This window comes from Cervus canadensis, chromosome 32 (genome assembly GCF_019320065.1).
Source record: "Cervus canadensis isolate Bull #8, Minnesota chromosome 32, ASM1932006v1, whole genome shotgun sequence".
Classification (NCBI taxonomy): Eukaryota; Metazoa; Chordata; class Mammalia; order Artiodactyla; family Cervidae; genus Cervus; species Cervus canadensis.
The window spans coordinates 5,746,095-5,761,909 of record NC_057417.1 but is presented as its reverse complement, the minus strand read 5'-3'; the positions used below and the strand labels follow the sequence as shown (position 1 = coordinate 5,761,909).

Here is a 15,815-nt window from a genome sequence, read left to right as displayed (position 1 = left end):
ACAGCCACCACTGTTTGCCCTCCTGCATCTTTCTTGTCTTCTAGAGACAGTCTCCACTGCGTCAAGGAAGAGCAAGCAGCAAAGCCTACAGTTGTGTGTTTGAGCATCTCTTCCTCCGACCTCTCCACCCCAGGCTGCGTGATAAAGGCTGCCCTGGACCAGGGGACGGCCCTTCTCACCTTCCTGCAGTCTTTCCTCTCGTCTCCTTCTCGAGGCCCTGAGTGGTCCCTTTCCCTGTTCCCTGCCAGGAAGCAGCGTCTCCTTTTTGCTTCTGAGGCTGCTGGATGTCAAACTGTACAAATGTGTATTTCACACAGAGCAGGGCTCTTGAATCTTTTATGCTAACTTAAGCTTTCCCTGACCAATTCAGTGATGTAATCGTCTCATACGCTAACCTAGAGGGACTCTGCTATATTGGGTGAAGATCAGCGTGTCTCCTACATGTCTGAATCAGCCAAGATCAGAGCCTTTTCTTCCTGTTGTTAGCACTGTGAGAACATTAGCTTTTACATGTTTTTCTAACTTTGCAATTTTATTTTAATGAGCTTCTGTCTTCCTTTTAGAGATTTTGAGAACTCGCCTCCAACCTCCCCCATCAGAGTGGTGTGCTCCCGCATGCCGAGATGAGCTCGTCTCGTATTTGCAGGAGGCCCTCAGAAGCGGCCAGGGAGCTGAGCTGTTTCAAGAGCTGGGAGGATGGCGGCCGGCTGCTTTTTCTCATCTCTGGTTTCCCCTGGGGCTCGCATGACACAGCTAAGGCAGTTCCCAGGTGCAGATCTGCGTGGCAAAGCCTCAGGAAGGAGTCAACATGATGGACCTGGCCCGTACCCCAGGTTGGGTTGGCAGGGGTTCTCCAATTGAGTTGACCCATCTCCCAGATGGGCTGATGGGGAGCGGGGAGAGTGTATTACAGAAGGGTGGGAAGAGTCAGAGGCCAGAAGCCCACTGGAAACGAGCCCCAGCATCATCCATTATTAGCTCTGTGACCTTGGCTAAGTCACTACATCTTTTTGAGCCTCAAGTTCCACATCTGTAAAATGGGAATCATACACTCTAAGGCGGATGTCAGGGCAACATATGACAATGCAAGCAGAGCACCTCACATGGACGGGGCTCCGTGAGTGTGAGTGGGTGAGCTGCTCCATCATCCCCATTGTCACCCCTCCCCTCTGTCCTCTCACACAGTGGGCCCGTGATCAGAGCCGCAGGAAACGGATGCTAGCCTTCACTACGGCACATTAGCTCCGGAAAGCCACCGTGGCTTTCTGATCCCATATGGTGCCCAAACCCTACCTTGGAAGCCCAAACCCTACCTTGGAAGGCCAATCCCTGAGCTGGGGTTTCTTTCTTCCCTGCAGAGGTCCTCCTTTCCTCCTCTCTATTATTCACAGACTCTGGCTACCTTTTATGGATTGTGTAAGTGATATGCCCTCTCGGCCCCACGAAGGGTTCAGATGAAGGGAGCACTGCAGACTCAACATGCTGTCCCAGACAACTGGCTCCATCCATCCTCCAACTCCCAGAGGACCCTGACCTCTCAGAACATTCTCAATGGGGCCTGAGCACGACTGTCCTCCTTGGTTCCTTGGCACCTGGGCCTGATGCCTAAAGTGTCTGGTATCCTCTGCTTATTTGTGTCCCCCTAGCCTTCTAATTCATGTATTGAGATCCCAGCTCCCAAAGGTGATGTATTAGTAGTAGGTGGGTGCCTAGGTCATGTGGTCCGAGGTGGGACTTTTGGCAGGAGCACTTCCTATATAAGAGACCCACAGAGCCCTTTCATTTCTTCAGCACAAGGGGACATCTGCAACTTAGAAGAGGTGTTCACCCCACCATGCTGACACCCTGATCTCAGATTTCCAGCTTCCAGAACTGTGAGTGTTACGTTTTTATTGTTGATGAAGCACCCAGCGAGTGGTAATTTGTTAGAGCAGCCGGAATGGCCCAAGACGATTGTTATTTGCTAAGTCGTGTCTGATTCTTTTGTGACCCCATGAACTGTAGCTCCATGAGGCTCCTCTGCCCATGGAATTCTCCAGGCAAGAATACTGCAGTGGGTTGCCATTTCCTCCTCCAGGGCATCTTCCCAACCTAGAGATTGAACCTGCGTCTCCTGAACCTCCTGCATTGGCAGATGGATTCTTTACCACTGCGCCACCTGGGATGCCCCGGCTAAGACAGTACGTGACTTCTATTCTGCCGTCCCCATTGCAGGCCAGCCAGAAGCTGTCTCAAGCTCTCCTCTGAGCTCTCTGGAAGGATGTCATGATTTCTACCTCCTTGGTCTCTGTCTTTGCTATGTCTCCCATTCCTCACATCTTAGGAGACAACCGAAGCGGTTCTCTTTGCTGATGACAGTGAATATTTTTTTTTTATAATGAAAGGGACAGCGTTTTGGAGAGGAAACAAAAGTTAAAAGCATCCCACAGAAGAGAGGATGCCTTTTTTGTAAGTCGTAATGGACAAAAGTCACAGCTATGGGAGAAGCTTGGTTCTAATGTAAAATAAATGACTCTCTGAGTTCTGGCTTTTGCCCTTGACCACTGCAAAAGGGCAGGCACCTCAGGTTGGTGTCCCGTGGGACATGGGGTCCTCTCTCCACTAGGGAGGGGGAGATGGAAGTTCAGGTCCTGGCTTGTCAAGGACACAACACAGCAATGCTACACCCAGTTCCCCCTTCACGCCTGTCCCTCAAGAGGCTTGGAACGGGAGTGAGGGGTTTAGTTCATGTCTCAGAATAACAATCCTCACTTGGCTTCCTTAATGCTATCTCGGACAGAAGGAGCGCTCTTTCAAAAACAAGCAGGATTTACAAGTAAAGGCAATTGTGTGCATTTGCTCATGGCAATCCCAGAATCACTTGGATATGGAACGCCTTCAGTAATTGGTGGAGAGAATTAGCTTAAAGTTGGCTTAATACCTAGCTACATGCATGCACGTTGTTATTTTTAAGCAATCTGTGTGTTTAGATGCCATCAAGCTAATTAGGAAATATGTATTTGCGTAGAACTCAAGTTTAGTTGCCACTGAATGGAGAAAATAAATCCTCCTGACTAAGCTTGTGTGTACCTTCTGGATCTCTTAAAACCACCAAACCCCAAGAACACACAAATTCCTCTTTAAATGATTATTTTGTTTTCCCAATAAACCTTAGCATCTAAAACAAAATGCTTTTAACTACATATTTTTCACCATGTTTCAAACCTTAATTTGTTAAATTCTTTCAGAGTAAAACAAATTCCAAGGCAAGTAAATGGGAGAAATAGATAGATAAATAGATGGATGGATAGATGGATAAATGAACGGATGGATGGATGGATGGGTGGGTGAATGGGTGGATAGGTAGATGACATTGATTATCAGGTAGATAGATAATATTATACTGTGTTTGAAGATCAGTAAACAATATGTATGTATGTAAAGTGAAAGCGTCAGTTGTGTCTGACTCTGTGACCCCATGGACTGTAGCCCACCAGGCTCCTCTGTCCATGGAATTCTCCAGGCAAGAGTACTGGAGTGGGTTGCCATTTCTTTCTCCAGGGGATCTTCCTGACCCAAGGATCGAACCTGGGTCTCCTACATGGCAGGCAGGTTCTTTACCATCTGAGCCTCCAGGGAAGCCCATATACTGTGTTGGAAGATCAGTGAACAATATGTATGTATGGATGTGCTTTTATTTGATCCAAGTAAGTGACTAGTTTGTGTTGAACTGGTAAACATCATTCAGTTGTGTGCACATATATGTGTGTAGTATGATTTGTACCAAATCTCTTATTTCGCTTGTATATGATGTCTGTTGCTTGTGTAAGACTGTGGGGTCAGGTTGTTATTACACCACCTAGAGTCAGATCCTGGCTCCAGCAAGGGGCTGAGCAGGGTTGGGTAATCCCTCTAACCTTATAACTGTGAGTTTCCCCAACTCTAGGACCATATCAGTACTGATCTCAAAGAAGTGGTTTGTAGGTTAAATGAGATGAAGAGTATAAAGTTCTTAGATGGTGCCTGGGAAATAAATGTGTCCCACAGATAGAAGCACCTTCCATGACTGTCACAGTGATTAACGCATCTCCCCATGTGTACCCGTGTATGGCCACACACACGTGCCATGTTGTGCAGCATGGAAGGAGATTTCTGTGGCTTGCACGTGGCTGCACTGACCATGGCATGTGTACTCCGTGCTGCTGTCTGTGCTGGGCTGAACGTGTATTTTGTTTCCTGTGTGAAGTGTGTGCCTTTTCTCGTGGTTCTTCAAGCCTCTGTTTCATTTTGGGCTCTGTTGCATCATACACATTCTTGTGGCTTGTTATCTGGGTACACACATGGCTTTACACGGTGATTCTGTTTTGCCAGAATGGGACCTCTTGGAAAGCATGCAAACGTTGTAGCATCCCGCAGAGGAATTTTAATAACGTCCTAGAGCATATCCGGGTGCTTGTCAGGGAGGCCGCAGACTGGCTGTGCTTAGCCCATGTGTTTTGGTGTTTTTCTGCTTTTCAATGGAATTAGTTACTAACATTTAAAAATTGAGGGATGTCCCTGGTGGTCCAGTGGTTAAGATTCCCCATTTCCATGGCACGGGGTGCGGGTTTGATCCCTGGCTGGGGAACTAAGATCCTGCCTGACTCACAGCACAACCAAAAAAATTTAAAATAAAAATTGAAAGTTTCCCTGTATAACCAGATGGCCATGTTCCCCTATAAAAACTGAAAATTGGCCTTGCCTTCCACCAAGACCAACCTCAGCAAGAGCAGAGAATGATCATAGCCTTTGGGTTTGATGTCATATTTTAGCACAGTCTCCATGGCTCTCTCCCCTTGATACCCAGGTCCAGCTGTTATTTTTCATTCCATTTGTGCCATTTTTTTCAGGCCCGGCCTGCCTTATTTATTCACCTTCCATTTTTGGGTTGCACAGCCTTCTGGCTCATGAGCACAGAACCCGGGGCCCTTTCCACACATCCGAGAAGGGTTGGTGAGCCAGGGGAGGGTGTGCAGACCCCTCACCCGCTGCCCAAGGGTCCCAAAGCACTCTGGGAGCCCCAGGGCTTTTCTGGAGCTGCCTGCTGCAGAGGGAAGTAGCCGTCGGGGATACTGACCCTGCTGATGGAGAAGAGCAGGCCCGGCCGGTCGGAGCAGACACCCGTGAAGCAGAAGCGCAGCTTCCAGTAGAAGAGATGCTCCCAGATGAAGGTGATGAGGCTGAGCGCCATGGCGGCCGCCAGCATGTAGAACACGCCTGCCATGTTGTCGATGTCCAGCTGGCTGCTCATCACCTCGTTCTTCTCGTTGTGGCAGATCCCTGTGAGCCACAGCGTCTCCAGCTCCTCCATCTCCCCTGGACAGAAGACAAGAGCCACAGGAGGTGAGGAGCAGGGCCCGCGCCGCGGGGCGGACAGCCCTATGCTTGGGGCAGACACGTGTGACTTACAGCTGCGCAACCTCAAGGGGAGGGACTGAGCTCTGCATTCACTCCCTGGTCAGCGGAAGATAACGATGGCAACACCTACCTAGCATCGTTGTAGGAGGATGAAAGGAGATCCGGTCTAGAGAGAATTTGGCGCAGTCCCTGAATCTCTCTCTTTCTTTTTGGTCATTATTATAATGTTCTTCCCATCCTGCTTTGGGCTTCCCTGCTGGCTCAGACAGTAAAGAATCTGCCTGCAATGCAGGAGACCTGGGTTCAATCCCTGGGTTGGGACGATCCCCTGGAGGAGGGCATGGCAACCCATTCCAGTATTCTTGTCTGGAGAATCCCATGGACAGAGGAGCCTGGTGGGCTACAGTCCATGGGGTTGCAAAGAGTCGGACACTGCTGAGTGACTAAGCACACAGCACCCTGCTTTTCTGCATCCTCACTCCCAACATCCACCCAAGCCTAGAACAGGACATGGGATAAGCTGACAGTAGGCTGCAGTGGGAAGACTTGCATTCCTGTTATGACTTCCTCACTGACTAGCTGTGTTACTTAAGAGCCACAGTGATCCTGTAGGCGAAATGGGTAGAATAATAGTGCATACTCCCTCCGGTTCTAGGGAAGATCAAAGGAGCTCACATATGCAAAACTCCTACATGTAGGTAAGTTCTCCTAAATAGTAGCCTGCAAGGGTTGTTGTCCAGGAAGCACCCAGCACGAGCCTGGTACACGTTTGTACAGGAAGGATACACCATTTCTTTGTTTAGAGCATCAAAGATTATTCCAAAAAGTCACCTCAAGCAATGCACTTAGGGAACAAAGTGTTCCTTGCAAAGAAACAACTCAATTGCTTCTAAATGGCCCCTTGCAAACTAAATACTTCCCCACTTTGGCAGGCAACTAAAGAAGCAGGTGGGATTTTCAATGGAAAAAAAAAAAAAAGCATTATTTTGTCTCTCTTTTATGTGTATTTGATCCAGTTGCCATTTAGGAGGAAATTCTCTGGTCTAAATGTCTAGTAATTATACTAACTGTCTAGCAATTCACTAAACCATGGTGCTTAGACTATGATTCAGGCCTTTAAGAGTTACCCTTCAAAAACAGTGAAAATCAAAAAAGATGCCTAGAATGTTACATGAAGAGTACAACTATATTGCATATACATGTGATCTCTAAGATATAAAAGATAGAAGTATAGGATTAAGAAATACAAATGACTATGTATAAAATATGTCAACAACAAGGATATATTGGACAGCACAGGGGAATGTAGCCATTATTTTGTAATAACTTTAAGTGGAGTATAATCTATAAAAATATTGAATTGCTATATTGCACACTTTAATGTAACATTGTAAATCAACTATACTTCAATAAAAAAAAAACACTTGCAGAGAAAAATAAAGAAATGCTCAAAATGTCTGATTTTCTTTGGAGAGATTAATCATAATTATTGCCTTCACATTGCTCTCTTTAAGTTTTATGAAATGTGTGTATATCGCTTTCTGTTTGTTTTCACTCTTGAAACACTTGTGTGAACATGGAAACCGGAGGTGCCACTTATTTTTCGTGGACCTTTTGGAGATGTTATTAAGTGTCCTTCTGACCTAGATTGTAATTGCGGAGAGGTCAGCCCATCATGTATTTATCATTACTTTCTATGCAATCTATATTTTCTCTCTAATCGCTTTTGAGAATTTCATTCTGTCTTTGTGTGGAATCTAGGTGTGGATATGTTTTATTTGTTCTGCTCTGGACTCTGTGAGTCTTCAATCTGATGACTCATAACTTTCATTTTGGAAGCATTTCACCCATCATTGATGATTAACTCTCCCCAGCTTTTTAAAAATTAACAGACTTTATTTTTTAGAATAGTTTTAAATTTAGAGAAAAACTGAGCAGAAAAGTGGAATCCCCACACAGTCCCTCTTCTCATTCCTCTTGGTTTCCCCTATTAACATCTGGCATTGATGTGGTATATTTTTATAACTTATGAGCCAACTACATTATCATGAACTAAAGTCCAGAGTTTATATTGACTACCCTGGTAGCTCAGCTGGTAAAGAATCCGCCTACAATTCAAGAGACCCTGGTTCAATTCCTGGGTTGGGAAGATCCCCTGGAGAAGCGAAAGGCTACCCACTCCAGTGTTCTTGGGCTTCCCTGGTAGCTCAGCTGGTAAAGAACCCACCTGCAATGTGGGAGACCTGGGTTCGATCCCTGGGTTGGAAAAATCCCCAGGAGAAGGGAACAGCTACCCACTCCAGTATTCTGGCCTGAAGAACTCCATGGACTATTCCATGGGGTCACAAAGGGTCGGACACTATTGAGTGACTTTCTCTTCACATAGTTTATATTAGGGCTCGATCTTTGTGCTGTACAATTCTCTGGGTTTTGCCAACGCTTAACATCATGTATCCACCAAGACAGTATCATACAGAATAGTCCCACTGCCTTAAACATCCTCTGTGATCCAACTGTTCATCCCCCATCACCTCTCATTCCCCACCCCCTGGCAACCACTGATCTTCTGTCTCTATAGTTTCGCCTTTTCCAGAACATCCTATGGTTGGAACCATATACTGTGTAGCCTTTTCAGACAAGCTTCTTTCTCTTAACAAGATGCATTTAAGATTCCTCTATATCTTTCCCTGGCTTTATAGACCTTTCCCTTTTATCTCTAAACCATATTCTACTGCATGGACATATAGTTCGTTTATCTATTCAATGACTGAAGGATATGGGGCTTCCCAGGTGGCTCAGTGGTTAAAGAATCCACCTGCAATGCGGGAGACCCAGGAGATGCCAGTTCCATCCCTGGGTGAGGAAGGTTCCCTGGAGAAGGGAATGGCAACCCATTCTAGTATTCTTGCCTGGGAAATCTCATGAACAGAGGAGCCTGGTGGGCTACAGTCCATGGGGTTGCAAAGAGTTGGACACAACTGAAGCGATCCCGAGCACGCATGCATGCACTGAAGGATGTCTTGGTTGTTCCCAAGTTTGGACATTTATGAAAGAAACACAAACATTCATGGTTAAGTTTCTATGAGGATATAAGTTTTCAACTCATTTGGGTAAATACCTAAGGGCATTATCAGTGACTATATTTTAAGACTTTATCTAGCCTTCTTGGAATCTGCCAAACAGTCTTTCAAAGTGACTGTACCATTTCACACTCCCACCAGCGATGTATGAGGCTCCTGTTCATATAACACATCCTCACCAGCACTGATATTGTTTTGGATTTCGACCATTAAAATAAGGTGTGTTTCACATTCTTTTAATTTGCAAATCCTTTGCAAATCTTTAACATGATAATCTTATCTTCAGAAAATTTTGTTTAAAATACTCTAGATGGGGACTTCCCTGGTGGTCCTGTGTTTGGGACTCCATGCTCCCAATGCAGAGGACATGGGTTCGATCTCTGGTCAGGGAACTAAGATCCTACACGCCACATGGCTCCTTAAAAAAATCCTAATAAGCTACTTTTAAATTCTGTTTTAAAATATTCTAGATGTTCTCATTCTATCCTCTGGGTTATTAACTTTGTTTTCATGTTTTCCATTCCTTCATTGTTCTGTCTTGCATTTATCTGATTCCCACAGATCTATTTTCCAGTTCATTTATTCCTTCAGTGGTAATATTCGACTTCATGTTTTAATTTTTAATCTATTTTAATTGTGACATTCATTTGGTTCTTTTAAAATTCTGCCTGTTCATTTGTCATAATGTCCTACTCTTCAGTTATGGCTATACATTTTGTAATGTCAAACTTAGAGTGTTTCAGATTATTCTCAGCCCCATACCGCCCCCTGCCATCTGCGTTCTCAGGGCTCTGTTCTGTTTGCATGCGTGCTGACTCTCATGGTGGATTGCTTCCTTGTGGCATTTGTAACTTTTGATTATGAGCGCATCTTCAGCAGAGCTGTTCTTCCCCTAAACCCCACAGGACTCCCAAGCAGCCTGGGTTACAGACAAGGCCTTATGGAGGGGCTCTGGGTCTGCTCCTGCCATGGTTCCAGGGGCTTTGGATGTACCAGTTTTTAATTTTTCCTGGAGTATAGTTGCTCTTCAATGATGTGTTTGTTTCTGCTGTGCGGCAACGTGAATCAGCCGCACGTATACATATATCCCCTCTTCCTTAGATTTCCTTCCCACTGAGGTCATCACAGAGCGTTGAGTAGAATTCCCTAAGCTATACGTAGGCTTTCATTAGTTATTTATTTTCCTGATGCTGGGAAGCATTGAGGGCAGAAGGAGAAGGGGGTAACAGAGGATGAGATGGTTGGATGGCATCATTGACTCAATGGACATGAGTTTGAGCAAACTCTGGGAGATAGTGAAGGACAGGGAAGCCAGGCGTGTTACAGTCCACGGGGTCGCAAAGAGTTGGACAGGACTTAGCAACTGAACAATAACAGTACGTAGTATCAACAGTGTATACCTGTCAATCCCATTAGTATCAATAGTATATACATGTCAATCCCAATCTCCCAATTCATCCACCCTCCCGTCTCCCTGCTTGGTGTTCATACGTTTGCTCTCTACACTTTTGTGTGAAATAAATCTGACCATAATTACTCCACCATGTAACGTACATTTAAACCTCCATACTAATTTGAATTTTAATCTCTCAGCTTCAAACAGATGTTGAGCTCCTTGTACTTCCTTTGCTATGATGGACTGTTTCTTCTACTCTCCTTTTCACAGATTCATTGACAGTCTCAGATTGAAGCTGTGGTATCATCTCCTTGCACAGTTCAGGGTCCGGCTGCGGATCGTAAAGCCCCAGGTCCCATCCCTCTTGCCTGTCTCCCTGTCGGCACCACAGCTGAAACATACCATGAGGATTCCCTTTCCCCTCTGTTTCTGGCACCGAAGGATTTCCCTTCCTTTTGGCCTTGGCTGTGCATTATGGGCTTGCATATGTGTATGTGTGTACATGCCTATAATGCTGCATTTTTATGCAGTCTGTAGCATGAAGGGTTCCCACATCAGTTAAGTTTCCAGTGTACCACTACCATATATGCAGGTATAACTTTTGTGAAAGTGAAAGTGTTAGTCGCTCAGTTGTGTCTGATCTTTTGTGACCCCATGGACTGTAGCCCACTGGGCTCCTCTGTGCACAGAATTCTCCAGGAATACTGGAGTGGGTCCTTCTCTAGGGGAATCTTCCCGACCCAGGGTTATAACCTGTGTCTCCTGCATTGCAGGCAGATTCTTTGCTGGCTGAGCCATGAGGGAAGCCCCATAAATTTTGTAATCATGATTTCTTAAAAGCATACATGTCTATGGGAGAAAAAGAGGAAGTACAAATAAATAGCATATTGTAAATTCTTCACTCACAAGGAAGGGTGTTGGTGGATCAGTGACGCAGGAAGCGGTGGGAAGGGTTACCTCGATTTCAGCTCTTTTCCCTCTAACAGTCTCCAGTGTTGTGCTCACAAATGTCAGGGGACAGTCAGCAATACGACCTCATCGTCCACTCAGCACCACCATTGACTCATCCGAATTCACTGTCTGCTGTATGCTTCAAGATTCACACAGTGGCTTCCTCCTCTCCCCAAAACACCAATGCCATCCTTCCACAAATACTCTGCTGTTGACTTCCTCCCAATGGCTGGAGCTTGTGAGGACCCAGAAATGGGTCTTTTAACTACGTTTTGTCAAAGTCCCAGCATATCTTCCCTTTGGTTTTGTCCTAAGACTTCCCTAATGGCTCAGCTGATAAAGAATCCGCCTGCAATGCAGGAGACCCCAGTTTGATTCCTGGGTTGGGAAGATCCACTAGAGAAGGGGTAGGCTACCCACTCCAGTATTCTTGGGCTTCCTTTGTGGTTCAGCTGGTAAATCCAACACCATGCGGGAGACCTGGATTCGATCCCTGGGTTGGGAAAATCCCCTGGAGAAGGGAAAGGCTACCCACTCAAGTATTCTGGCCTGAAGAATTACATGGACTGTATAGTCCATGGGGTTGCAAAGAGTTGGACACAACTGAGTGACTTTCACTTTCACTTACTTTTCACTTTCAAAGAGAGACAGGGGCTTCCCAGGTGGCACTAGAGGTAAAGAACACACCTGCCAATGAAGTAAACGTAAGAGATGCGGATTCGATCCCTGGGTTGGGAAGATCCCCTGGAGGAGGGCATGGCAACCCACTTCAGTATTCTTGCCTGGAGAATCCCATGGACAGAGGAGCCTGGCGGGCTGCAGTCCATGGGGTCACAAAGAGTCGGATACGACTGAAGAGATTTAGCACATGCACAAAGAGAGACAGAATGCCTGTAATATGGTCAGTCTCAGTAGAAGGAAGATCATTTTGATTCCTTTCAGGATGTAAATATAAAGATTTTTCCTCTGCCTTTTGCTCAAACACCTCTCTTTGAAATAGGTCAACTTGGTAAACCAGACCCACCTCCCGAAAGGGGGGCAAACACACATTTCTCAACACCAGTTACAATGTGTTCCAGTCATTCTCCAGCCACTCATTTCCTGCCTCCTGGCCTTTTCTACTACTGAACTGTAGTTCAAATACTTTCTACTTTCGTTTTTAATTTACTCATATATATTGTCATCTCCTTGAAGGAGATCAGGAACCACATTTTGCGATTTTGATTATTTCTCATGCCTGCAGCAGGTAGTAAGCATTGCATCCACATTTTCTGTTTCTGTCTCTTTCCATCTCTAGGTTTAAATTGGGCAGCATTGCAAGAAGAAAAAAAAAAAAGCGTCAGATCTGTTGGGTGAGGTTTTCTGCCACATAAAGAGAGGAAGAGTCGGACATGACTAAGTGATGGACACTTACTTACTTAAAGAAAGGAAATACAAAGCAAAAGGGAGTGGGCTTGAGAGTAAAAGGTTGGAGAGTATGCATGTCCTCGGCTAGGGAGAAGCCCAAATGTCATTTGCTTTCCCCTCCCAGGAAGCAGTCCATGTTGCTTAGTTCATGTCAGTTCGGCCCATTACAAAGAGGTCACAATCTTTGTCGGGGTGATCTTAGGACATGAAGCCGGTCAATGGGGCAATTAAATGCCTTTCCTGAAGCAGACTTATTCTTGCTGGAAGACAAAAGCTAAAGGCTCCCGGTGGCAGAGCTTTGGGTTTGTCATGTCTTCCTCTCCGCTCCAGACAGCACAGCTCCCAGCTCCATGACACGGAAGCTCTCTCCTTCCCTCTGTTTCTACCTCCAATGATGGGAGGCTCACATGCACTTGAAAAGGCCTCTGCAGGCATGGAGGTCACGCCTGTTTCAGTGTTCTTGCTATATCTGTCTTCAGGGGAGACGCCACTGCCAGCCGCGTGCTCCTCTGCCGGACTCTGAGTCTGTGCCACCCTAAGGAAGGCTGTGACATCCTGATCACAGAGCAGGGTGTCACAGCTTTCTCCCTTTCTCTTCTTCCTCCCTTCTTTCTTTCCTCCTCCCTTCCTTTCTCCCTTTCTCTCTGTCTTTCCTCTCCCTTTCTCTCTTCCAGCTTTCTCCCACAGTTGCTAGTTAAAAGGCAGAGTGATGGGGCTTCAAAAGGCAGGAGCCATAAAGATGCAAAATCTAAAAGTACCAGGTGAGAACAATTGAGCTGCATTGTGTGGCATCTGAGACCCGCTTCCATCCGCTTCTTAGATGATGCTGTTGCAAGACGCTATGTGAAATGTACAGGGCTGGTCAGACAAAAGGGACAGAAAGGATGCAGACAGTGAGGCCTCACACACAAACATGGGACTTCTCACATTATCCATCCCCTAACAAAGTCAAAGCCAGGGCTTTCAGATTTGCAAAAGAGAATAGATGAAAATTCAAGTAGACACCATCCAGCAAATCACAAGAAAGAATGCTTCAGGGAGGGAGAAAATACCTAGAATAAGCTACAAAAGGGATCCCCCTTCCCTGAAGAGTTTAGGGAGCATGTTGAATCAGCCTGTAAGGTTGAGACAGTCACAGGAGGTAGAACAAGGGTCAGACTGCCTATGATCAATTCGTCTTCAACACTCACTACCCAATTGATCTTGGATCTGATACTCTGCTTATCTATCCATCCGCTCATCCATTCACTGATCTATTTTTCTACTCTTCCAGTTAACAAAGTTATGTAAATTCTGTTCTGTTTCAGGGCATATACTAAGGTTTTCACAAATTAACCCAGGTAGCCGCATAGCCACGTAAGGTGACTGGGGCCAGGATCACACCCATTTTACAGATGAGGCACAAAGAGGGTAAGGGACTTGCTACAGTTCTGGCATCTACCAAATGCAGCACAACAGTATTTACCTATAAGAGTTCTACCGGAATTAAGCAAGGTTACATGCATACGGTGCCTGGCACACCTTGATTACTCAATACCTATCACCTGATGCTGGGAAAGACTGAAGGCAAAGGGGCAGCAGAGGATGAGATGGTCAGCATCAGTGACTCAATGGACATAAATCTGAGCGAACTATGGGAGATAGTGATGGACAGGGAGGCCTGGCGTGCTGCAGTCCATGGGGTCACAAAGAGTAGGACACAACTGAGCAACTGGACAATAACACATCGCTGGAGATACTTTTAGTTCCTGCCTGAAGCCAGGGAGCTGGTGGGTGGGGTGGATCACATAACACTCCCTGGGCCCTTCCAATTCTGGAGTCTATGATCCCAAGACTCTTGAGAGTCCCTTGGACAGCAAGGAGATCAAACTAGTCACTCCTATAGGAAATCAATTCAGAATATTCATTGGAAGGACTGATGCTGAAGCTCCAATACTTTGGCCACCTGATGTGAAGAGCCAACTCATTGTAAAAGACCCTGATGCTGGGAAAGACTGAAGGCAGGAGAAGGGGGCGACAGAGGATGGGATGGTTGGATGGCATCGCCAAGTCAATGGACGTGAGTTTGAGCAAGCTCCAGGAGATGATGAAGGACAGGGAAGCCTGGCGTGCTGCAGTCCACAGGGTCACAAAGAGTTGGACACGACTGACTGACTGAACAACAACTACGACAAGAGCATGATTCCCAGATACACGTCCAGAGGGAAGGCTGAGCCCTCCAGTAAGAACCTGCTGTGTCCAACGTCAGAGAAATCAGCTCCTTCTCTGTCCTCAGACTCATTCTCTGAGCTTCCAGAGGGACTGCAGCTGCCTTTCAGATTAGATTTCATTCTATCCTGCGAAGCTGTCTGAGTGCTAAGGGGATTGCTTCAGGAAAGGATTTCACAGCAGGCCATGTGACTTGCCTTCAGGCAGCCTCAGCATTTCTCCCCTGAGGTTGGCTGTAAAAAGCCCATTTTGAACCTGTACTCTTTAGGCTCTGTCTAGGGCCTGAGAATTCACTGCAGTACTTCTTCTAAAATCAGCCCACACATATACCCTCACAGGCACACATCTACGTATTTTTTTTTCCCTTGGTTTCTGGCCAAAGCTCCTGACCCTAGGCAGTGATGGCACAGAAAGAAACAGCGTGTGGTTTTAGTTTTGGGTCTGATGTTCTATTTCATTTCCAGTCAAGGAAGCGAATGCTTTGGGGGCCTCTGAGGACCTCACTGGGTCGTGTCTTACTCCCTCACTCATTCATTCACTCACTCGTTCGGCCACTGGAAAAAAGGACGTTTCTAAAGCACTGAGCACAAGGTCGGTATCTCTGTATTTTCACAGAGACAAGTAACACACAGTCTTTGGCCTCTACCGGCTCTGAGTCCTGTGGGAGAGACAGTCGTGTAAACCAGTAATTATGGCAAAATGAGTTGATTGAATTTGCATAGGGCTGGAGGCAGCGAGAAACACGGCATGTTTTGAAATCAGAGAACGGTTCAAAATTGGCAAGGAGAAAGAAGCCATCAAAGGAGGCACTTGAAAGCAGGAGCCAGATGGATAAGGAGTTTGGGCTGTCCTGGGAACAGTGGGGTCATTGGATGAGACCAGCTGTATGCTTGGTGGACCCAAGATTCTTCACTTGCTGCCTATGTTTTTGCAACATGGGTTAGAAACCACATAGAGGGTCAGAAACCACATATAAGACTGGCTGTTACAGGCGTGTGCTGTGCTGGGCTCAGTCGCTCAGCCGTGTCCAACTCTTAGCGACCCCGTGGACTGTAGCCCACCAGGCTTCTCTGTCCACGGGGGTTCTCCAGGCAAGAATACTGGAGTGGGTTGCCATGCCCTTCTCCAGGGGATCTTCCCGACTCAGGGATCGAACCCAGGTCTCCCACATTGCAAGCGGATTCTTTACCATCTGAGCAAATTTGGACAATAGTGCTGTAGCGTGCAGTATGGGAAGGTCACCAGTAAATTCTATCCCAGTGATATGATCCTGTTAGAGTCCTGCCCTGGTCTCAGGGGCAGGCAGTCCACGCAGACTAAACCCTTCTGCTCCCAGGCTATGTAGTGACTGGGAGATGCCCACCTGCAAGAAACTGCTGGTGAGGACCCATTGTACA

The 15,815-nt window shown here is 46.3% G+C and overlaps 1 protein-coding gene across 2 annotated transcripts in view; it reads right to left on the bottom strand.

The window, feature by feature from the left end:
- Positions 1 to 15,815, bottom strand: part of GRIN2A (glutamate ionotropic receptor NMDA type subunit 2A) — a 436,975-nt gene that overhangs the window by 12,083 nt on the left and 409,077 nt on the right. For both annotated transcript variants that reach the window (XM_043456415.1, XM_043456416.1), the window contains one exon: positions 5,096 to 5,334. In XM_043456415.1, coding sequence (XP_043312350.1) covers positions 5,096 to 5,334 — 239 coding nt within the window. The remainder of the gene's footprint in view (positions 1 to 5,095; positions 5,335 to 15,815) is intronic.